At 32.7% G+C, this 22,944-nt stretch overlaps 2 protein-coding genes across 6 annotated transcripts; one reads left to right on the top strand and one right to left on the bottom strand.

Annotated features, from left to right (window-relative positions):
* Window positions 1–10,340: 10,340 nt before the first annotated feature.
* Window positions 10,341–17,734, top strand: LOC107943176 (protein argonaute 4). 2 transcript variants are annotated; one of them, XM_016876917.2, is made up of 24 exons: window positions 10,341–10,494; window positions 11,076–11,124; window positions 11,603–11,842; window positions 11,950–12,155; window positions 12,244–12,468; window positions 12,566–12,702; window positions 12,789–12,886; window positions 12,976–13,073; window positions 13,219–13,390; window positions 13,483–13,599; window positions 13,689–13,796; window positions 13,924–13,986; window positions 14,068–14,181; window positions 14,297–14,462; window positions 14,551–14,663; window positions 14,746–14,883; window positions 15,061–15,191; window positions 15,407–15,472; window positions 16,304–16,367; window positions 16,430–16,541; window positions 16,623–16,696; window positions 16,937–17,031; window positions 17,119–17,150; window positions 17,291–17,734. In XM_016876917.2, the coding sequence occupies exons 3-24, from the start codon at window positions 11,606–11,608 to the stop codon at window positions 17,464–17,466; spliced, it is 2,742 nt and encodes a 913-aa protein (XP_016732406.1). In that variant the 5' UTR covers window positions 10,341–10,494; window positions 11,076–11,124; window positions 11,603–11,605; the 3' UTR covers window positions 17,467–17,734. The 2 variants fall into 2 exon arrangements, with proteins under 2 accessions (XP_016732406.1, XP_016732407.1); XM_016876918.2 differs by lacking the exon at window positions 11,076–11,124 and having other exon boundaries at window positions 10,351–10,494.
* A 391-nt stretch (window positions 17,735–18,125) lies between these two features.
* On the bottom strand, window positions 18,126–22,900 carry LOC121204699 (UBP1-associated protein 2A). 4 transcript variants are annotated; one of them, XR_005899888.1, is made up of 3 exons: window positions 19,949–21,569; window positions 18,448–18,653; window positions 18,126–18,348 (listed from the first exon to the last, which is right to left on the bottom strand). XR_005899888.1 is itself a non-coding variant. In XM_041075051.1 (2 exons), the coding sequence occupies exon 1, from the start codon at window positions 21,407–21,409 to the stop codon at window positions 19,961–19,963; it is 1,449 nt and encodes a 482-aa protein (XP_040930985.1). In that variant the 5' UTR covers window positions 21,410–21,569; the 3' UTR covers window positions 18,126–18,653. The 4 variants fall into 4 exon arrangements, 3 of the variants coding, with proteins under 3 accessions (XP_040930985.1, XP_040930983.1, XP_040930984.1); XM_041075051.1 differs by having other exon boundaries at window positions 18,126–18,653; window positions 19,961–21,569; XM_041075049.1 differs by lacking the exons at window positions 18,126–18,348; window positions 18,448–18,653 and adding an exon at window positions 18,832–19,234 and having other exon boundaries at window positions 19,949–22,900.
* Between the last annotated feature and the right edge of the window lie 44 nt (window positions 22,901–22,944).

A 22,944-nucleotide genomic window follows, 5' to 3' on the forward strand; every position in this document is an offset into this window, starting at 1 on the left:
ATTTAATAACCAAAGCCTAGCTAGTCGACCCTTTTGATTGTATATCTGTTATAGCATACCACTAATATGGAGAACAACAACTCATGGAAACTATGAGTCAAGAACCAACATCAGCAAAGCAAATAATTTATCTTCATGGTCTAGCAAAATGGTCTTCTCAATGCCAATACCCACAAATAAACCTCAATGTATTTAATCTCCAAAAGCTATGATAACAATAGTTGCATCCGTCTAGTTATAGAAGCATTCTAGAAAACAAAAGACTGTAATCAATCTACGAACTTACTCTAAAGAATAAAAAGAAAAAAGGTAATTTGAAATATAAAGAAGGTGATGTTGCCAACCAACATCGCTTTGCATCAAAATGTTCTTACATCCAATACGACACTAGCAGTCCAAAATCAAACTGGAGATGCTATCAAAGCAACACAACACCAAAAAGCAAAGACCAAAACTAGTAGAATGTCAATGACTTTAAAGCAATGTTTTTTAAATTGAACTGGTGATAGAACCAATCAAGCCACCAGTTTATCGGCCCGGCAGGTTTGATTAAAAAAATATTAAAAATTAAAAAAATCGGTTCAATCAAGTTTTTAGCTGGTTCTGTTGCTTGTTCAATCAATTCGTACTGGTTTCCTGTTTAACTGATTCAAAACACTCTCCGGATGGATCCCTTACTTGATTCTCAGTCCAACCGATTCGATCGATCGGTCCGATCTGGTTCAAACAGCAATGCTTTAAAGACATATTGAAAAAACCAAAGTCGACCATTGGGATTACAATATGTAAGTGCAACTGCTGAGTTTGATTCAACAATACAATTTGAATTTATCCAACTATTCAAATTTAGCAAATATTTCCAGAGTTGTATATTTGCCCAAGTAATTTGTTTATTTCATTTTGAAAGATTCATAAATAAAAAAGCTTGTTGACGAGTAGGATCAACAAGGGGTAATGGATGACTATGATGGTGGCAGTTATGACTAGGCTTTTATATACAGGAGACAAGAGGGTCTGCACGTCTTGAGTTTGTTGACGGCATAGTCCTATTTTATTTTCTTGCAGTGGCGATGACGTGATATTTTAGGTCGAAGATATGATATTTTAAAGACAGTTGGGTAGTCAATGAGCTCGAGGCTTCATATCAACCTGAAGAAAATGGTTTAGCGAGACTTAATCATGGTATTGTCAGATGCTCAAGGTTTACCTGATACAAATACTTATTTAATATGTGATTCGCCTGTTAATGACACATATAGAGAACTCTCAAAGGTGCTATAACAATTTCTTCCTCAATGAGGGGAGGTAATAAATTGTCCTTCTTGAATTTGCCGAGAAAAGTGTTCACGAAGCCTATTGAAGGAGGTGGATTCGCTGATGCCAACTGTAACTTCGTTGAAGTTGATGTAATTTCACGTAACTTTAAAAATTAATAATTTGTAAATTTTTTAAATTTTATAATACGAAAGATGCAAAATATTGAAAATTGAGTTATATTATTTAAAGCGGGCTTTAAAGGTAAACTTGGTGAAGATGGTGCGCGTTGGTGGGGTAAATGAGGGGATCAGTAGCGATGATGGCTAAATTGTGGTGCTTGCTGGAAATTGTGCGCGAATATTGCGCATATTTTCTTAACTGTCACACGCTAAGTGTAACTGAAGCATCAATTCCCCTTTTATAAAAAAAGAAACTTGGGACTGTTTTGGGTGCTTATCTGCTTTGTAAGAAATCTCTAAAACGATTTTGGTTAAATATAGATTTGGTATTTTTCTTTAAATTAACATAATAAATAAAATAAATTGTATTTTAAGAATATTAGATTGGTTTTTTTAGAGTATACGTAAGGCATTTTTTTAAAAGGTTTTGATTTCTTATATAACAACAATGGGTTATCAATCATATAAAAAGAATTTTTAATTTCATATTTTTATACAATGCGTTATTGATTTTAGCTGGCGGAGTTTCACATAGTCATTTGATTGAAATGTGTCTTATCCATAATTTATTGAGTCAAAATTGAAATGTCCTTGTTCGTCATATTCCGAGGTTGCAAAATATAGTAACTGATCATATGGCCAAGTGTATGACGACTAATTCCACAGAAATTCATTGGGTTGAAGAACCCCCGCAATCAACATGAAGTTTAATTGAGGCGGATTACATTATTGCTTTGAACAATTAGTGTAATTTTTTAAGTTTTTCACTTTAAGCTATCTTTTTTTTAAAAAAATGCACATATAATTATTATAAATAAAAGTTTTTGCATCCATGTTTAATCCATTTTTGTTTATTTTTTCTTTAGAATTGGGATGAAAATTTATTCACATTTGTGTTTTTTTTAAAGTAAAAGTAAAATTATATTAAATCAATTATTCAATGGCACTACAGTTTTATCTTGTTAAACAGTTCTCAATACCTCATTAGGAGGCACATAGAAGATTTATAAGCTAGACTTCTATGCAAGGCAAACTTTCAGAACTAAGTTTGTTTCTTTGGATACAACTCTAACCTTTTAAATCCTTTGAATAATTGTGATATCTGAATCTTTTATCTTCTTATCAGTCAAGGCCTTAGCCACATCATTATTGTCTGTCTGAATTTTTTTTTGTTTACTTAAAGTTATTGTTTTTCAATATCAAATGTTACATATGTGTCATACGTTGGTCTAAAATATTTAAAATAGACTACAAATTTTCAATATATATTTATTTTCATTTATTTAATTATGTGATTAATTTGTTTTTTAAATTATATTTAAAGTTAAGACTTGTTTGGAGTATTAGTTAAAGCTTATGTACGGTACCTAGATGGCATAGATTCAAATCATATCAGCCATCATCTCTCCCTTTAATATTATATTGATAAAAAAATTTATTATATTTTTATTTAATTTAATTTTTAATATATTAATTTATTCTATAATATTTCTTAAAATAAACTTTTTAAAACATAACATTTAATAAATTAAATTATTATCATATATATGATAAAATATATATTTCAAATAAATATTTAATTTTTTCTATTTAACTCTTTATTTTGATTAAATTATTTTTATTCTAATTAAATATTTTATCTATGTCCCCTTAATATTATATTGATCAAAGTAATTTCTTACATTCGTGTTTGATTTAATTTTTAAATATAGTATAAAATTATATTAATATAACATTAAATCATTGTCAATTATCAATAATAGAATATAATAAATTAAATCTTTACATTTCTGTCAGAAGTGGGATTTGAACCCACGCCTCCTCACGAAGACCAGAACTTGTGTCTGGCGCCTTAGACCACTCGGTCGTACTGACTGTTTTTGAAATAAAATAAAATTATATATTTTTTATTAATATTTATTCTAAACGGCAGACCGGTTAAAAATCAATGATCTAACTTTTCTTTAATTCCTCTATTTTAATATTGTTTAATTTGTCCTATACGTAAAATCCACCTAACCTACACTCACCCTATGTTTCGCTCAAATGAATATAAAATTATTTAGCACATTATTGGATATGCTATATTCATTGTAGTTTGAATCAGATTAAATAGGTCGGTCGGATTGTTGGTAGAATTGAGTAATTTTAATTTTTTTAATTAAACCAATTAGATCGATGAACTGATGGCTTGACCAGTTTGATTATTGATCCGGTTTAAAAATACTTGTTACATTTGTTACATTATCATGTTTGGTTCATTTGGCTGATATGTAAAGTTTTAGTGTTTAGTTGACAAAATATAAGATTACTTAAAAATACATTTTATTAAATTATCCTTATAGAATTTATTTTTTAACACTTTAGTATTTTTTCCTAGTCACAATTTGTATAAAATTATGATAAATTATGATATTTTTGTTTTTATTGTAATTTATATATTAATAAGAAAATATATTATAATTATAACAATTCATGAAAGTGTTTGATAAATAGGTGGATAAAACAGTGTTTGAAAGTGAAACCGCTATTAAAAATAGTGTTTGAATTATACTTATATTTATTTACATAGAAGAAATTGATTAAAATAACAAAAAAAGGTAAATTTATCTAAATTTTAAGATTCTGATGGGAATATAATCTTACTTAATGAAGATGTGGTATTAAGATTAGCCCATGTATTTTAAAATCTCGACATTATTGGGAATGTGAAATTACGGTCTCATGAAAATGTTTGATAATCACATTCCTCAAATCTTACAGTACCAACATGAATGTAAGATTTCGTGAACCAAATATCTTTTATAATTAAAAAAAAACCTATATACCCTCAAAGTTTGATTGAAAACACAAACCCCCCAAAGGGTTATATACTATATAAAATTTAAATAAAAACATAATTATACCATTATTAATTATGTATTTTTTATTATTATCTTTGTTCATTTTTCTTCGTTTATAATTAAAAAATATATAATTTTAATTGTTCTATAATTACCTTTAACTGCTGTAAAATTAAATTACAATTTTATTCAAGTAAATATTGAATTTATTAAAAACTTATGTTTCCTTCAATTATATGTTAACTTTATTTTTACTGGGAAAAACTCCAATGATAAAGAAATTGATTAAAAAATAAAAAAAGAAAAGGAAAATATGAAAATATAACTATTATCAGTGGAATTTTACTAAGAATAAACTTATATAAATGAATTTGGAAAATTTTTTTTATCATTTTAGAGATATAATTAATTTTATAATTTTATTAATTAAAATATTCTTTTTCTAAATTTAGTTTAATTTTTAAAATATATTTTATTTATTTTCATATGTTTCCTTTTTTAATTTTTTTATCATTTCATTTATTTTAATTAATTTATTCTTGTAAAATATTAAAAACAGAAAGAAGAGAAAAAGAAAATGTAATTGCCATCAAGCATACAATTTTCAGTGGAATCCAGACATATTATACAGGTGACATGACATATGCTAATACACCCCAAGCTGGTATTTAGATGAGGGATTGCATTTGCGAAAAAATCGCTTATATCGTGTGATGGTACACTTGAAATCTTTTGACTACATATAGCTAATCCCAAGTTGGTGTCATTTGGACCTTCGAGTCGAGGGTTATTCTCGAATCTAGAACGATTTATCAAAATTATCAAGATGAAGATGGGCTACAATCGATCTAGTTCAAGACTAGTAAACAAGATGCTTCCAAGGTAAATAACTGCAGAATACCAAGCATATATCACTAGCATCCTTGTAACATATCATGAACTATTAACAGATAAAAACAATATATTTGTTATAGATGAGAAAGGAAGGGCAAACTTTCTAGAGACCAGCGAATGGAGGTTAAAAATACATACAAACCAATCACCAAAAGAAAGGGATTGATTGAGTTGGAGAATCATTGCATGGTGGCACCCAACACTAGCAGATAACCGACTATAAATTGATGTTTATTTAAGCTTAAGCACCGATGCAATGTATTAGCTAAAGGAATTTGCCTAGTGAAGGTGGGGATGTTGTTTTATAGGTCCAAAACTGATGAGGCTCCTCAAGTTTAGAAAGGATGGTTCCTTGCAAGACAAAAGCAAAGAGTGCGAGGTGACTAACAACGGATGAGTATTAACATTTGTACCCAATAGTATAAACCACTTTAAAGCTTTTAATGCATGGTAGTAAAAAATTTTGTTAATAGAAAGCATAGCTACTTTTATTTATTTTTTCTTTTTTATGGAATTGTTACTGTTAAATTAGCAATATTGATCGAATTTTTATTCCCCTATCGAAAAAAAAAAAGAAAAGAAAAAGAGAAAACAATAAAAAGAACAGAAATATTATGACAACTTTTAGATAATTATTTCAGTCACTATTAGATGGATCGAATTTGAAGATAAACTTGTATATTCTCGAGCTCTAACAAGATGAAGCTAAACTTTGGGGATATGAAGTTTTTATTTCAAGACACTTTCCTGTGCTTAAGTCAATCCTTAAGCTTAAGAATAGTGTAAGATAATGGGAGGGTTGAAGATGAAAAAGAAATATAGGAAGATGGGAATGGGGAGAGCACTAGCCTTATGATTGGTCTTAAGGCTTCCGCTTATTGGTTAATGGATGTAAAGTGGTCCCGTATTGTATGTAGTTGATGGATGTCCAGTGGTCACGCTTTTGTCATTATTCACGTATATATATTATAAATCATCATGTTTGAGGTAGATTATAAAGTGACACGATGAAGAACTATCAAATGTAAAAGTGTCGGGCTTTTTGTTGCTAGAGCAAGATTTGAATAAATCAGTTGGTTAGATAGGTATAAAGAGCATCATAGATTTTTGTATCCCCTTGTGTTCCATGGAGGAGTGAGAATGTTTCTCATGAAAAAATGAAAATGTGTTCCTCGAGGAAATAAAATCATATCCTCAGAAATTGATGTGTGTTGTTGTAGAATCGAGACTGTAGAATTCGTGGTTCCGAAGTGGTATTCTGATAAACGCGGCCTCAAAGTGGCATTGAAATTGTAGAGAAATCCAAAAATAGCAAGAGTGTTGAGGGAGATTCAAAAGACTAAAAAGTAATGCAAGTGTTGGCAAAGCTTCAAGAGAATGAATGGAACTTAGATAAACTTAAAAATGAAGATGAGATATGTTGGAAAATCTTACAGAAACTTAAAAGTGGAGGGAGCTTCAAGAAAAAAATGGATTAAATTGGAAAGTTTTTGAAACCCAAAGATGGGAGCTTCAAGAAACCGCAGAAATGAAGATAAATAAAGTATATTGGTGAAGCTTCAAGAAACCTAAAAAATGGAGAAAGTTTCAAGAAACTCAAATATGGAAAAAGCTTTAACAAATAAAAAAAATAGAGAAAACTTAAAAAAACTTCTCCATAACATTAGAAGAAAAAACAAAAAAGTATGTTGAAGAACATCAAACATGAACTGCCAAATAGATACGGAGGATTGAAAAAAAAGGGAGGTATAGAACCCTAAAATAATGTGGGAGGAAACTCAAAACAAAAAATAGAGATGGAACGTAAAGAGTACGGAAAGCTTTGAGGGTTTGAGGGATAGATTTTTGCTCGATACTCACAAACGACATCAATTGTTATAGTCACTTTGAGATGATTTTGGTTTGTAAATAGATTCGGGTGTTCTCAAATTAGTGCAATATGAAGTTCAATTTTGAGAGTGTCTAAACTTATGATTTGAGACGTTATTTAATACTTAAATCAATGTGGAACTGAGTAATAGAGAAAGCAAAGTAAGACGAGGTTGAAGATAAAAAAAAAGATAAAGATAAGATAATGCGAAGATGTGAATAGTTTTTGTAAGGGGCTGATACCTCTAGTGATACAGGACAATGGTTAAGATTAAACTTAAGTTATTTGGACGAAGAATTCTTGACAAAAAAAAAACCAAAAGGGCCCAAACTAAATATGGAAAATAGACACCAAAACAGAATTAGAGAAAATAGCCAATAGATCAAGAGAAACACAATTAATTTTGATAAGAAGGAAAGATCTCATTAAGAGATGTGGATGTTCAGAGCTATGCAACCAAAACAAATTGTAAAACTCAACCAGAGAAAACTGGTGAAGAGAGTTGTAAAATTAATAAAATGAGAAAGGTGTATGATACATAGGGTGGCCATAGCCTATTTATGGGGGAAATTAGCTTAAAACTAGAGGCGTAATGCAACTAGAATTACTAAGTAAAAATCCTAATTACATGAAAGTAAAAATAAACTAGGTGGAGAAACTAAGAGAAATGCGTCCAAAGAATGGGCATGGACCGAATTTTAACATGAAAATAAAATAATTGGGTTGAAATAAAACTGTTTAAATGGGTTAAAAACCGAAATAAAGCATATCAAAGCTTAAAAACTTTTAAATGATTTCAAATGAGTTGAAACTCTATGGAAGTTAATATGGATTGTTGAGGCTCGCTTTCTTCAAGTCTTTGACTCAAATATGCTTATAGAAAGCGTTCAAGCATGACTCGCTTCAAGAAATTCCATCTTTAACCAAGATTTCCTAGAATTGAAACTTGATTTTCTTGAAACAGAGATTCAAAATATCGATTATCTTCCTCGATTCTGAGAATGCTCAGATCCATCAAAAGTAGAGCTTGTTACATGTATTGGATTGAAAATTGGGTTCCCATACTCTATCAGTCTTTATGTTTGGCCCACAAAATTGCTCCTGATTGACTATTGGATATTGTACGAAGTTAGTGTATGTATAGTGGGGTTATGTTTTTCATTCTTCACATCAGGTACTATAGCAAAATGAAATATAGAAAATGTCCTCATACGTTTACGTTTTCATGAAAAATGGAAAATATGAAACAACACATCTTTGATTGTAATTTTTTTAAAATGATTTTTGGAAAATGAAAAAAATAAAAATTTTTAACTTTAAATGAATTGGTACTGACTTAAATTTATGCAAACACAAAAATAATATTCTTTTAACAAATTTTTGAATATTAAATTTGATACATTAGTTCGAATTCATATAAATGTAATTATTTTATTTTATTTCTCATGTTTTTTATGTGATAATTTGTTGAAGGTTCAATCTCCAATTATAACAATGGAGTACATTTTATAATCAACTTTTTATTTAATTATTTTATTTAATTAGAGGATATCGATTGCGTGAGGAGTGAAAAAAAAATATTTTCAAATTATCAAAAAGGAAAACCAAGAAAATTAATATAATTAATCCGATATGTTAAAATTGTAAAATTGGAAATGGATGATTCATTCAAAACTCTACCCAACAAAAATGACCTACTTCAGTGGATAAATTTAATAAGAAGGGAAACAAAATTCACCGAATCGTATGGACGTGATAAATTCTAAAATCTAGTTAAATACGCATTCAAAGCTATATTTTCTTTTCGGTACCACATTCAAAGCGTCTAATTTAGGATTTCCCAAAATTACCTACCAAATAAAGAAAATCCTAATCTCACCCTCGTGTTATTGAAATATCGTCACAGCTATAATCACTGCCGCACATCATTCATTATACTCAGTCGTTCCGGATTTATGATAAATCTGTGATTCTCAAATTTCAATGCGAGCTGTCAAGTAAATATACAGTGAAAAAATACCGGATCTCCATAACCGAGGTAGTGACAAATCCGTTGGTACCCCAAAGTGGAGAGGTGTTCCTATGCGGATCTCACACACCAACTGGTCACATCAGAGACGTCCATCATTGATCTTTTTTTTTTTGCTGGACAGTCCATCACTGATCTTCAAATATAGTGAAATATTATTTTAAGATTCTTTTCATTTAACACGTTATTTTCATACAATATTCACATTAATTAAATAAGAGTTAATTGCGCCATGCATCCCTAAGCTATGAAACTCATTTTAAATAGGTCCCTAATTTCATATCATTCTAATTACATCCTTGAATTATTGGTATTTTATCAATTAGATCCTTCCATTAATGAAATCATTAATTTAATCATTAAATGATATATAAAATATTACATGACACAATTAAAAACAAAAATCTTAAAAGAAAAGTAAAATGTTGGCACATAATTTTTAAAATTGAAAACTAAAAATAAAGTAAAACCGAAAAATAAAGAAAGTAATGATAGTTTTTCTAAAAGCTTCAAAAACCTCAAAACCAATATTTTTACAATATTTTACTTTTTAAAGTTTTTCATTTTAATTTACATCATATAATATCTAACGTCTCATCTAACAATTAAAATAACGATATTAGTAAAAGATCTTATTGATATGACATCAATAATTTAGGGATGCAATTAGAAAATTTTAAAATTTGAGGACCAACTTAAAATAAAAGTCATAATTTAAGACTATTTGATGCAATTAACTTAATAAATAATTTAAAAATTAAATTTTATCTAATTAGATACCTTTTTGTAAGAATAGCTTGTTATATCCCCTATATAAAAATTTTAAAAAAAACACTCACAAGGATATTGTTAAATATATATATTTTTAATTAATGTGTTTTTTTCTAGAATAATTTTAAATTTCATTTTGTGTTTTTTAAGGGTGCAAGATGTTATACAATTTCACAATTAAAAAATATATTTTTGTAAATTCAATATTTGAAATTAAATAAATATATTTTATCCAATTAAAGTATAAAATCTTAATAAAAAATGTTTATTTTTTAATAAAAAAACAAATCTTTAGTTAAACTAAGATTTAAAATATTTAACACATAAATTACTATAATTTTGTAATGTAAAATTATGTAAGAAAAAAAATTTATGAAAGAAAACTATTGAAAAATGAGATGGACGGTAGAGATGTGGAAAATGTAGGGTAAATGGTGTAAGCCGCGATGTAGAGGAGAGAAGAACATTGTACTTAACGGAGAGACCAAAAAGAGTGGCCCTTAAAGTTTTTATATTATTTCACTGTCTTTAATTTTTAGTTTTTCGAGTGAGAGGTAAGTAAAAGGAGGGAGGCACAGACGGGAGCCTTGAACTTCACATTTCTCTTTCAAGTTTTAGGGTTTCTATCCTTGTTTTCTCTCTAAATTTCAGGTAAATTCCTCTCAAAACCTCTTCAGTTTCAGATTTCTGGGCTTGTATTTTTCTGATTTGGTGGTTTTCTCTGGGTTTTTGTGGTAATTTAAAAATTTTCTGGATTTCTTTTTCAACCTTTTTCTGTGCAATGCCTGCTTCACTTGGTGTGTTTTTCTTCCAGTGGTTTTTTTCTTTCTTTTTAAGCACTATCTGAGTACCCTAATTCCCTGTTTTTTGTTTCTAGTTTTAAGTCAACGTTCAAGTTCATACGTTTTTAGCTTTTTTTCCCCTCTGACGTAACTATTTTTTGGTCTTTTTTAGCTACTTCAGTGTGCTTTTTCAGAATCCTGTTATTTTATTTTTTATTTAGTTTTTTTTTGTTTTAAAAAAAACTCTTCTCATTTTTGTGAGCGAGACAATTAAAAAGCTGTAACATTTTTGCTTCATTTGCCACTTAATGTTAACTTTGGTGTGCGTGTATGTGCGTATTAAGCTCATATTCTTATATGTGCTTTATTTTGCACTCTGAAGGGTGATTTTTTTTCCTTTTATTTTACCATTTATGCTCATTTCCGTAATTTTTCTTGTTGGTGTTCCAGCTGTCCTCAAGAATACGCTTATTTTGCTGCAGATCGTCTAATTTTCTAGGTAATGTTTGTATTCATTGTAAATATGGCTTTACGATGCTTGCATGTTGGATTTCTTAGCACATTGTAAGGAAAAAAAACTTAATTTTTGAACTGCATTAATTAGTGTTTTGTTGTCATGGCTTTGCTTCTGTTTTTGGGTGTTTGAATGTCCGACTGTTCACCTGTTCCACTCTGCAAATATAGTAAGATCTTTTAGCCATTATTCAGTTCACTGAATTCCCTGAATGCATGTTTACGTTTCTCTTAAAATTATTGGCTTGTTATATGTCAAGTGTAATTGCTTCTTTCTTTTGTTAATAATAATAATGACCAATGTGTCAACTCAAAAATAGTAAACTGTTGTCTGCCTGAAATGATTATATGATACTATTCCTTATCTTCCTTCAAAGCGGTTTTTCTTTTTATTTTAGGTTATATTGGTACTTCCTAGTATTTTTTCTTCTTCGTTGCATTACATATTGTTTTCTTTGTTTTAGGACATGGACTCGTTTGAGCAGGATGGAAATGGGGCGGCACCTGACTCTCTGCCTCCACCCCCACCTGTGCCTCCTGATGTGGTGCCTATCAAAGCAGAACCTGAACCTGCAAAGAAGAAGGTTGTGCGAGTCCCAATGGCCAGGCGTGGTCTTGGATCTAAAGGGCAGAAGATAACTCTTCTCACCAATCACTTCAAAGTGAATGTTGGAAGCTCTGATGGACACTTCTTCCATTACTGTGTATGCTATTTGATTCCTTCACTCTATGCTTTTCTATTATTAGTCCTCTGGTTTTTGTTAATGGTAATTATTGATGCAAGCTTCTTCATTTGTATTTGGTTCAACAGGTTTCTCTTTATTATGAAGATGGCCGTCCAGTTGATGGTAAGGGTGTTGGAAGAAAAGTGATAGAGAGGGTGCAAGAGACCTATGGCAATGAATTGGCTGGAAAGGACTTTGCTTATGATGGGGAGAAAAGTTTATTTACTGTTGGTGCTCTTCCAAATAACAAGCATGAGTTTACAGTTGTACTTGAGGATGTTACATCTAACAGGTAGACATGCTCGTAAGGCTGGTTTTTAGTATAAATATCTCCCATTTATTGTTATTTAAGCTCTAAATGTGGACCTTCTCATTTATAGAAACAACGGGAATGCAAGCCCTGATGTCCATGATGACTCAAATGGGCAAGACAGGAAGAGGATTAAACGGCCTTATCAGTCAAAGACCTTTAAAGTGGAGATCAGCTTTGCTGCAAAGATTCCCATGCAAGCCATTCAAAATGCTCTGCGTGGACAGGAATCAGAAAACTCACAAGAAGCCCTAAGGGTGTTGGATATCATTTTACGGCAGCATGCTGCAAAACAGTGAGTTAAAAATATCAGCCTGTATGTCATTTTTTTTCCACTTAAGGTTTTGGTCCTGGATGTTAAATTTATTCTGACATTAACTTGAATTTTATAGGGGATGTCTACTTGTTCGCCAGTCATTCTTTCAAAATAATCCTGATAATTTTACAGACATTGGAGGTGGTGTCCTAGGCTGCAGGGGTTTCCATTCTAGCTTCAGAGCCTCTCAAGGGGGCCTTTCCCTGAATATTGGTCGGAACTTGGAATCTTAACTCTGACTCTTATGCATTTATTACTTTCTGTTTTTCTTTTAATTACTCAATTTATTTCTATTTTAGATGTCTCAACTACCATGATAATTCGTCCTGGTCCGGTTGTGGACTTTTTGCTTGCCAATCAGAATGCCAGAGATCCGTACTCCCTGGACTGGACCAAGGTAACCAAATAACCTTCTCTGTCTCCAAGTGAATTTGAGTTACCTTGCATCAATTATTGAACCTCTATTGCTTGGTTCCCCCTTTATAGGCTAAACGAAGCCTTAAGAACCTGAGGATAAAAGTCAGTCCATCCAATCAGGAGTACAAGATCACTGGATTGAGCGAGCAGTTGTGCAAAGATCAGTTGTATGGTTTCCTGATTTCAGACCATTGCTTTTTCTTCAATCTGTCTTAAATCAGCTAGTATTTATTTTTGTCTGATGGAGTCTTGTCTTATGCTTCAGTTTTAAGTAATTACTTTTTTTATTTGTTGTTTGTGTCCTTTATGTAGGTTTTCATTGAAGCAGAAAAGCATGAAGAATGATAATGGTGAAGCTGAGAATCTACAGATTACTGTCTATGATTATTTTGTCAACCATCGCAACATACAGTTGCGCTATTCTGCAGACCTGCCATGCATTAATGTCGGAAAGCCAAAACGGCCGACATATATTCCTTTGGAGGTGAATTCATAGACTGTGATTTTGTTTGTTTATAGAATCTATGTTTTGTAACTAATACTTGTCTATGGTTTGTTGGGCACCTGTTGTAATAGCTCTGTTCCCTGGTGTCTTTGCAACGTTACACCAAAGCGCTAACCACTTTCCAGAGAGCTTCTTTGGTTGAAAAATCAAGACAGAAGCCTCAGGAAAGAATGACAGTCTTATCCAGTGTAGGTCTTTTCTCTAAGCTTTTGACTCACTTCATATTTATTGTACTGTAAAATACATGTCAATGAGTGTTGTTGCAAATTTTGTGCAGGCTTTACAGAGAAGCAACTATGGTGCTGAGCCAATGCTGCGTTCTTGTGGTGTTTCTATCAGCACTAATTTCACCCAAGTCGAAGGTCGTGTTCTGCCAGCGCCAAGGGTAGAGTAATATTTGGCTAGATTAATTCTTTTTTTCTTCCATTGATATGTCATGCATATATGTTGGGTGTTTAGAGTTATCCTAATGATTTTGGTTGGATCTACATTCTAATTTTTCTTTTCGACAGTTAAAAGTGGGGAATGGTGAAGATTTCTTTCCTAGGAATGGGAGATGGAATTTTAATAACAAGGTTTTTGCTCCCTTTTATTTTGAAACTTTCTATTTTATATATGTTTTGTCTATTGTTTCTCAACAGTGTATGCTTTCGTAGAAATTGGTGGAGCCAACTAAGATTGAAAGATGGGCTGTTGTCAACTTCTCAGCACGATGTGATACGAATAGCCTTGTCCGGGATCTGATTAGATGTGGAGACATGAAAGGAATTGTAAGTTTGACCAAGTTTTTTTTTTTTAATTTTGTTGTCAGTTTTGTCACTTTGCATATACGAGGTTATAAATTCAACTTGTGGGCTAAAGTTGTTTTCCTTGTCTCTATTTTAGCGAATAGACCCTCCATTTGATGTGTTCCAAGAATCCAATCAGAACAGACGTTGCTCTCCTTTGGTTAGAGTCGAGAAAATGTTTGAGGATATCCAATCTAAACTGCCTGGAGCTCCACAGTTTCTTCTTTGTCTTTTACCTGATAGGAAAAATTCTGATCTTTATGGTATGCAAAATCTCACTTGTTCGTGCGTTAACTGTGCTTTTCTTTCTCTTGAAGTCTTTTCCTTGCATCTAAATTTGACTTTTTGAAGGTCCATGGAAGAAGAAGAATCTTTCTGAGTTTGGCATAGTCACTCAGTGCATGGCTCCAACTAGGGTCAATGATCAGTACCTTACAAACCTGCTTCTAAAAATCAATGCAAAGGTATGCTTCCATCAAATTTATTCTTCTTTATTTCTTTAACTTGGGAAGATTAAACATTAACCTGCTAATTACCTCTACGCAGCTTGGAGGACTGAATTCCATGTTAGCAATTGAGCAAACACCTTCAATTCCAGTTGTTTCAAAGGTTCCAACCATCATCCTTGGCATGGATGTGTCTCATGGCTCTCCTGGGCAGTCTGATATTCCATCAATTGCTGCGGTAGGGATGATATTGTTCAATATCTTTGTGTTTCTTGGGTTTCCATCAACTACTAGCTGCTCATAATGGCAGTTATGGATATGTGATTCTGCAGTCTGTACTTATACATAACTATTTCCTCTTGAGGTAGCTTCTTGACCTGTAATTATTTTAGAGTTCCTTTTGTTGAATTTCTAGGTGGTCAGCTCCCGGCAGTGGCCTTTGATTTCCCGCTATAGAGCATCTGTGCGTACACAATCTCCTAAGCTTGAAATGATAGATTCTCTATTCAAAAAAGTCTCTGACAAGGAGGATGAAGGTATCATGAGGTGCGCCAGCAATGAAGTTCCTTTCTTTTCAGATTTAAGAAGGAATTCTTTTCAGATTTAACTTTTACATCTTTTTTTCTTTTTTTTTTTAATTTTTATCTTTTTAGTTAAAAAATTATGTGTTACTCTTGTTGAACATTCGTGTCTAGCATCTTAACTTTTGGGTCTAGTAGTGTTTATGGTCGTTTTCCTAATGAATTTTTTTTTAATCACAGGGAGGTTCTCTTGGACTTTTATACAAGTTCAGGAAAGAGGAAGCCTGATCAAATTATCATATTCAGGTTTTTCTGTTTCTCATGTTCAATCTCTATAAAATATAACATATTCTAACTCAAATGGAATAGTACATTTTCAAGTAACTTGTGAAGACAAAATTTTGGTGTTCCTGTTTCTTAATTCGCATTGCTTCTCTGCTTGGAAACTATTTGTATAGACTTCTTAGCAATTATATATTTATCTATCAAATCATCTTTTACTTGCGAAACATGTAACAGTTATTTGGGGAATATTGTATGTTCAAGCATCTTTTATCTGCATGGTGTTTTTGTGCTGCTTACAGATTATACAAGTTGAATGTCCTTTTTAAACTTCTAATCATCGTAGAATGTTTCTTGCTTCCTGCCATTTGGAATGCTTAGATCTCTCACCTCATCTACTTTCCTAATTTATTTCTCTTGCTACATAACTTTGACTGTTGTGATATTCCCTCTATCATTTGCACATCTGTGTTGTATAATTATGTTCTGGGAGTATAATACCTGCTATGTAAAAGCAATTTTGCATTTTAGAGTTCTGTTTTTTTCTCATAAATGTTTGTGTTTATGCTGCTTGGTTAATCTATCATATCTGCTATGTAAAAAGTGCTTTTTCATTTTAGAATCGTGTATTTTATCATAAAAGCTTATGATACTTGGTTAATCTATATATCAAATATATCCTGTTTTTGAGGGTTCTCTGCTGCAAGTTTTTGTTTCAATCTTATGATTAACCATGTCTCTCATACGTTTTTGTTATTAGCTAGTTTGTGATTATTGAGCTGATGTTCCTGTTACATTTTATTGAGATGCTGATGGAATATTGCTTCCTTGCTCATTATTCTTGGTTCAACTCAGGGATGGAGTTAGCGAGTCGCAGTTCAATCAAGTATTGAACATTGAACTGGATCAAGTAATTGAGGTATGCAGTAAGAATACATTGTTGGTGATAAATCATCAGTTGTTAACGTTTCTACTTTATAGGCTTGCAAATTTCTTGATGAGAGTTGGAACCCCAAGTTTGTGGTCATTGTGGCACAGAAAAACCATCATACTAAGTTTTTCCAGCAGGGATCTCCTGACAATGTCCCGCCTGGTGAGTCTCAGTCATGATTTGATGCATGTCATTTGGTATTAGTTATAGTTTTCACAATTTATCCTGTTTTCCATTATGCAGGAACCGTTATAGACAACAAAATCTGTCATCCTAAGAACAATGACTTCTATCTTTGTGCCCATGCTGGAATGATTGTAAGTTCTTTGAGAATTTAGTTTTCTTGATTACTGATTCTGTAGTTATGCTTTTTTGTCCCTTTATACGAAGTTGAATCTTCTTCGAAAGTTGAATTAAGGCTCTGATTTCTGATCTTTTGACTTTTCCAATAAGCTTGTAGTTGAGTAATCAGAGAAATTGCTGTTATGTTCTAAACTTGATGGCCACCTATTCCTTGTAACGTTCATTTCTTTGTATAATTTGTGTTTGCTTTTCAGGGAACCACGAGGCCTACTCATTATCATGTTCTCTTAGATCAGATTGGGTTTTCAGCTGATGATCTGCAGGAACTAGTCCATTCTCTGTCGTATGTGTAAGTGCTCAATCATGTATTGTAATTGCTTCGCAAATATTTTGATCTGTCACCAATACTGTATTCCGTATAAACCGTCTATTGCAGGTATCAAAGGAGCACCACTGCCATATCTGTAGGTGAGAAGTCTGATTTAGCTTTGACCTCTGTTTGTGAAAGCTTCCAGCTAGTTGTTTGATTTCGTAATTCAGTTTTTTCTCTAGTGTTTGTTTGAGATGTTTTACGGATTGCTAATATGACAACATGACGTGTGTTGTAGTTGCTCCTATTTGCTATGCACATTTGGCAGCCTCACAGGTGGGTACATTCATGAAGTTTGAAGATACCTCAGAGACATCCTCGAGCCATGGTGGAGTTACTGCACCCGGAGCCATTTCTGTCCCTCAGCTGCCGAGGTTGAAGGAGAACGTCTGCAATTCCATGTTCTTCTGCTGAGCCCCCATGTTTTGTATAGGCTTTTGGTTGTTACCAAAACGACTGAAACGTTTTTAAGTTATATGAAAGTTGAAAAAAAAAGTAGGGTTATAATTGATGATGTGGTGGTGGTTGAAACATCATCCCTTTTGGGTGTTTTGCCCTACTGTATGTAGGATATATGAAGGTATGTTTGACTAGCACTTGTTAAATGGCTTTCGCCTCTGTAGCACCTGTAATCCTGTTTGGTGATAATCAATGCATAGCCTCAGCTATCGTCAACTTAAAACCTGCTTTGTACCCTGTGGAATGTGGGATATCCCATCATGCGAGTTGCGATTTGTCCTGAGTTATATAAAAACAATTGTAAATCAAAGAAAGTAGAGCGCCAGATAGGTCAACTGTTGCTAAATACATACCATACCAGTATGATGGTTCAACCGAAAATCAAACCCAAACATCAGAGCTGAGAACATTCTAGCTGAGAACATTCTAGCTAGAAAAAGGCCTAAAGCACCGTACACAATCGCCACTGAAAGAGAAGCCAAAGATGCTCTAACCAAGCCCCTTTCACAATAATCTCCCCACCACTGGACAAGACAGAATGAGTCCATATGGCATAAGTCAATTTCCATTGAAGGGAAAGATCACAGAACAAAGGAAGAGTAGACAGCAGCCAGTTGAAAAGAGGAAAGCACTCGACTCTGGACAAGTATCGATTTATATTAAAGTATGTTGTCATACGAAAATCACATTTGGAGCCTCGTATAAAATTTTTAATACATTTACAGTTTAGAATATAAATGAAATATCCCGAATAAGTTGAGACGGGAGCAATGAAGAGCCGCATCATTACCAGGTGCTTTGCATTTGCATTGCATGCCACGAACTTTCCAACAACTCCTTGAGAGATGAGGAGAGGGTTCAATAGACAGTTACGACATATACCTTAACAATAAACAACAGGTTTATATGCAATGCAAAACAATATCTAGGACTAACATTTCAAATCTGCCCAACCCCAAAGTTGTGGCTGATTACATCACAATCCACACTTCACACCATGTTTTCCAGTTTTACAGCAACAAAACTTTGTTAATCGGTTCCCCTACTCATTTGTTCCCATTGTAAGGCCAACTAGAAGTGCTGCTGTTAACCATATGTTAAGCATGAAAGCGGCAGTGAGAGACCATATATATTTTTTGCACCTGCAATTCGGAATTTCAACTCCTCCAATATAGCATTATTTAATGACTTCATCAAAATAATGGACACAACAACCCACATGGAAGTTAAAACTAGGGGAAACCAAACAAAAGCTAAACAACATTTTCAAGGTCAACCCATCAACACATTTACAAAACCACAATTCAAGAAAATGTGGAATAACCCCAAAATTGTTGTCACATTTAAACTAAATTAAGAACATTCTGATTCACATAAGAAACAGTCGCCACAAGACGAGTGTATCAGTCTATTTAGGGGGGGGGGGAAGGCATTGTTTGAGTTGCACTCGAAAAACATGAAAAGGCATAGTAGTGTCGGCATGAAATTCTACCTGTTCCCCCAACATTTTTCTTCTAACTGAAATAGTACACCTTTTTGAAAACATGTGGGGAAAGAGTACAAAATTAAATATTAAAATACAGGTTTAGGATTTCTGATCTTTATAGCAGGCAAACATTAACAACTTTTTGTTACAAATTTAAAGACCACGTTTGCACGAGTGCCTGGAACTTCAGAATCACCAGAGTCGAAAATAAAATGATTGATGCATCTATGAGAGTATCTGCACAATGAATAGTAAAGCATAAAAAGACAAGTTTTGAAAACAAAATATTTATGGAAAAAGATGCATGAGAAAATGACCTTTGACAAGTTTCATACCTTTGGCAAAAACAAATAATATTTTGAGTTAATAAAGTCTAACCAAATAAAACTTGATGGACATCAATGGAAGGACCCAAAATGAAGTTCAATAAACAACATAAAGTAAGATCAAACCTAGAAGCTTATTTCATTACAAATTTAGAAAGGCAACTAAAAAACACCAACAAATAAAAAGAAATGGGGGCATTTATAATATTTGTTATGAAACCTTTGTATGAATAAGGAAAAAAAAAGACCAGACTCATCAACATACCAAATCCTATAACCACCCTTTCTCCAGCAGTTAAAACAAATTAACTTTGTAGAACTAAGTAACTCGCCCAAATGATTATCTTAAAAGTTGAAGCATACTAAGAACTCTATTCATTCATCAACAATTCAACTCTGTTGAGCTTCAACAACAATTAAAAGCAATCTGGTACAGTTCTCACACAAACCTGATCCTAAACACTAGCCACAACCCCTCTCACACAAATGTGAGATCATGTTTAGCAGTATACAGCACACTTAATTAGATTTGAATCCGCATTAGTTAGTTCTATCATGCATGAAAATCATGCAAATGTAACATTAATGGAGTCCATAAATCATGCAAAAGATCATATCTGGTTACCTTAGGCCATACCTAATGCCCCATGTAAGGAGCACCACTACCAGGTTGATTCCTACCAGCACCGCCCTGACCCATCTGTGGGTTCTGATATCCACCCTGCACTCCATAGCCTCCAGCAACCTGATTCCCATACCCTGCAGCAGGTGTCCCCTGGTTCACAGGGGCGCCACTAAGCCCTCCAAGCAGATTACCAAGCCCCAAACCACCCTGGCCGGCAAGCAATGCAGTCAAAGCCTGTCCAAGCGCTGGGTTTAAAGTAGGTGCAGCAGCAGCAGGGTTAAACCCACCAGCAGCAACTCCAGGGTTGAACCCCACTGCAGTAGGTCCAGATGGAGCCATCAAATGACCAGTCTCTGATCCACCAGATGAGTACTTTCCCTTCTTAGCATGATGGTAATGAGACTGAATCTGATGTCCTTGCTGATGCTGATGCTGTTGGTACTGCTGATGGTGCCCACCGGAAGTACCTCCTCCATAACCCCCTTTAGTCGATTTCGGCCCATCAATGGCTTTTTGGCAATGCAAAACATGACCTTCAAAATTTTTATGAGGCTCTTCTAACGCTTTCCTCGCACTCTCAACTGACCTGTATACAAAAAGGGCAAACCCCTTTGGTTTCCCTGTCTGCTTATCGAGCCCCATTGGACCTTCCTCAACTTCCCCATACTGTTTAAAAAACTCAAGCAACTTCTCTGGGTCCAAGTCAGCTGACACATTGCTAACAAAAATCTTCCTTTGAGTATACTCGGAAACAGGAGCAGCCGTAGGAGGCGGCGCCGGAACCGGCCCCTGTGAAGCCAACTGGCAAGAAGTAGTTCGATTTCCAATCTTCTTCTGGGGTTGTTTCAAAGCCCGGCGTGCCCCACTACGATGCTTAAATAGAATAAAGGCGTAACCTTTAGATTTCCCAGAAACCCTATCGGTAACAGCTTTGCATTCTTCGATTTCCCCATACTTACAAAATTCGGCGGTGAGGGTTTCCGCAGTGGTATCCCAACTTAGCCCATGAACGAAGATCTTCCGATGGGCCGGGTCCGCATCTGCGAACTCCCGAACTGACGAGATAAATTCCGGGTGCTTATCAACGGCTCTCCTGATAAGGGTAATCAATTGATCTTTCCCGAATGGTTCCAGAAGTTTCTCGAACGGCTCGTCGTCCAAATCCTCTTCTTGACCCGTTTCTTCCGGGGCACCGTTGGAGTTAGAGGAACCGACTAGGGTTTTATTTTGAGCTTCTTCATCATCGTCATCGTCGTCTTCTTCTTCAACTTCCTCTTCTACTTCAACTTCTTCTTCCACTTCTACTTCCTCTTCCACTTCCTGTAGTTGCAGTTCCTCTTCTACTTTGGGGTTCGGATCTTCGTCGGGTACATATTCGGGTTGTTGTTGGATTGATTGAGGATCCGGCGTTGTTTTGGTGGGTTGGGGTTCGGAGGATCGTTGCTTTCGCTTTTTGGCCATGGATGAAATGGGTATTTCCCTTAAAAATTAGGGTTTTATTTGGAGGAATGGCTAGGGTTTGGAATTGCGGAGCTTGCCTATCTATACTACATATAAATACATATGTTATCTTAGTTTCTGCTCTTGATGTCATACATCATATCAGCCATATTGTCTCTCTTCATTATTTTACAATTTATTTTTTATATCATTATTTGAAGAAAGATTGAATCAGCACAAAATTTTTTAAACTACTAAAATATTAGTTAAAAAATAGATTGAATCATATTTAAATTTATTTTAATTATTAATTTTTTTTCTAATTTTTAATTTTAAAATAATTAAATTGAATCAACAATCCTATTCTTTAATTTTAATTATTTTAAATAAGTTCTATTAATTTTATGATATTTTTATAATTTATTAGAATTATTATATTATTATAATATTTATAGGCTCTATAATTTTTTATAATTTTAATAAATTTATATTAAATATATATTTTTAATATTAAATATTTTATAATTTTTTTAAATTTTTCATAATTTTTTTATGACTAAAATATTTTTATGGGAAAAATATGATTAAACCATAAAAATCCACGTGTTATCATATGATATAACGATTAGCATGGTCAATAATAAAAACACTTAATAGAAGGGTTCAATTGATTATTTTAATTAATGACAAGTTTAATTGAGTGCGAATTTAATACAAAAACTTAATTAATTTTTTACAATTTCTTAAAAACCTTTTTGACACATAAGACTAAAAATAATATACTTATTCATAAGAAAATTATAGCAAAAAATTATGTTATTTATAAGAAGTGCTACAAAAATTTTAGAAAATATATAAAACATTTCTATAAAAGCTATATATTATAAATTTTATATTATTTTTTTACTTGATTTACGTATTATGAAAGGGGAATAACATAGACTAAGTCGTTCTCTAAATTAAAATTATACAAGTTTTTATAATCAATGTTACAGGTTTTTTGAATTGTGTACTCAAATATTATAAAGTCAATATTAAAACTACAAATAGAAAATATACCATCTCATTAGGTGTGAGAAAATGATGTCAGACACAAACATGATAAACAACAGTCACAACACGCTAACTCTTTAATTTAAGACATTTAAGACTTTAAAATGTAGTTAAAAAGACATTTGTTGTTCTACAAAAAATACATATTATATAAGAAGCATTAAATATTAAAAAGGGAATAACCCATATGAACTAAAATGCCTAGATAAAATGATGTTTATTTCTATTAATAATCGTATTAGTATTTCAATGTTCAAACAGACCCTAAAGTCTCATACTCTTAAATCTTAACTTCATGTATGGAGTTCAATTACAATGAAAATAATATACATATAAATTTTGAAACAGATCGTATTCAATTGGGAGTAAATTAATTAATTAAATTGATGTTGGGGCTGGCAGGTATTTTCAACCCCAACACATCATAAAAACTAGAAAGGATAAAATATAAATATAAAGGTGTATAACGCAAGGAAAAAAAGGGAGCTTCTAAACATGAACAT

The sequence above is a fragment of the Gossypium hirsutum genome, chromosome A08 (assembly GCF_007990345.1).
Source record: "Gossypium hirsutum isolate 1008001.06 chromosome A08, Gossypium_hirsutum_v2.1, whole genome shotgun sequence".
Lineage (NCBI taxonomy): Eukaryota > Viridiplantae > Streptophyta > Magnoliopsida > Malvales > Malvaceae > Gossypium > Gossypium hirsutum.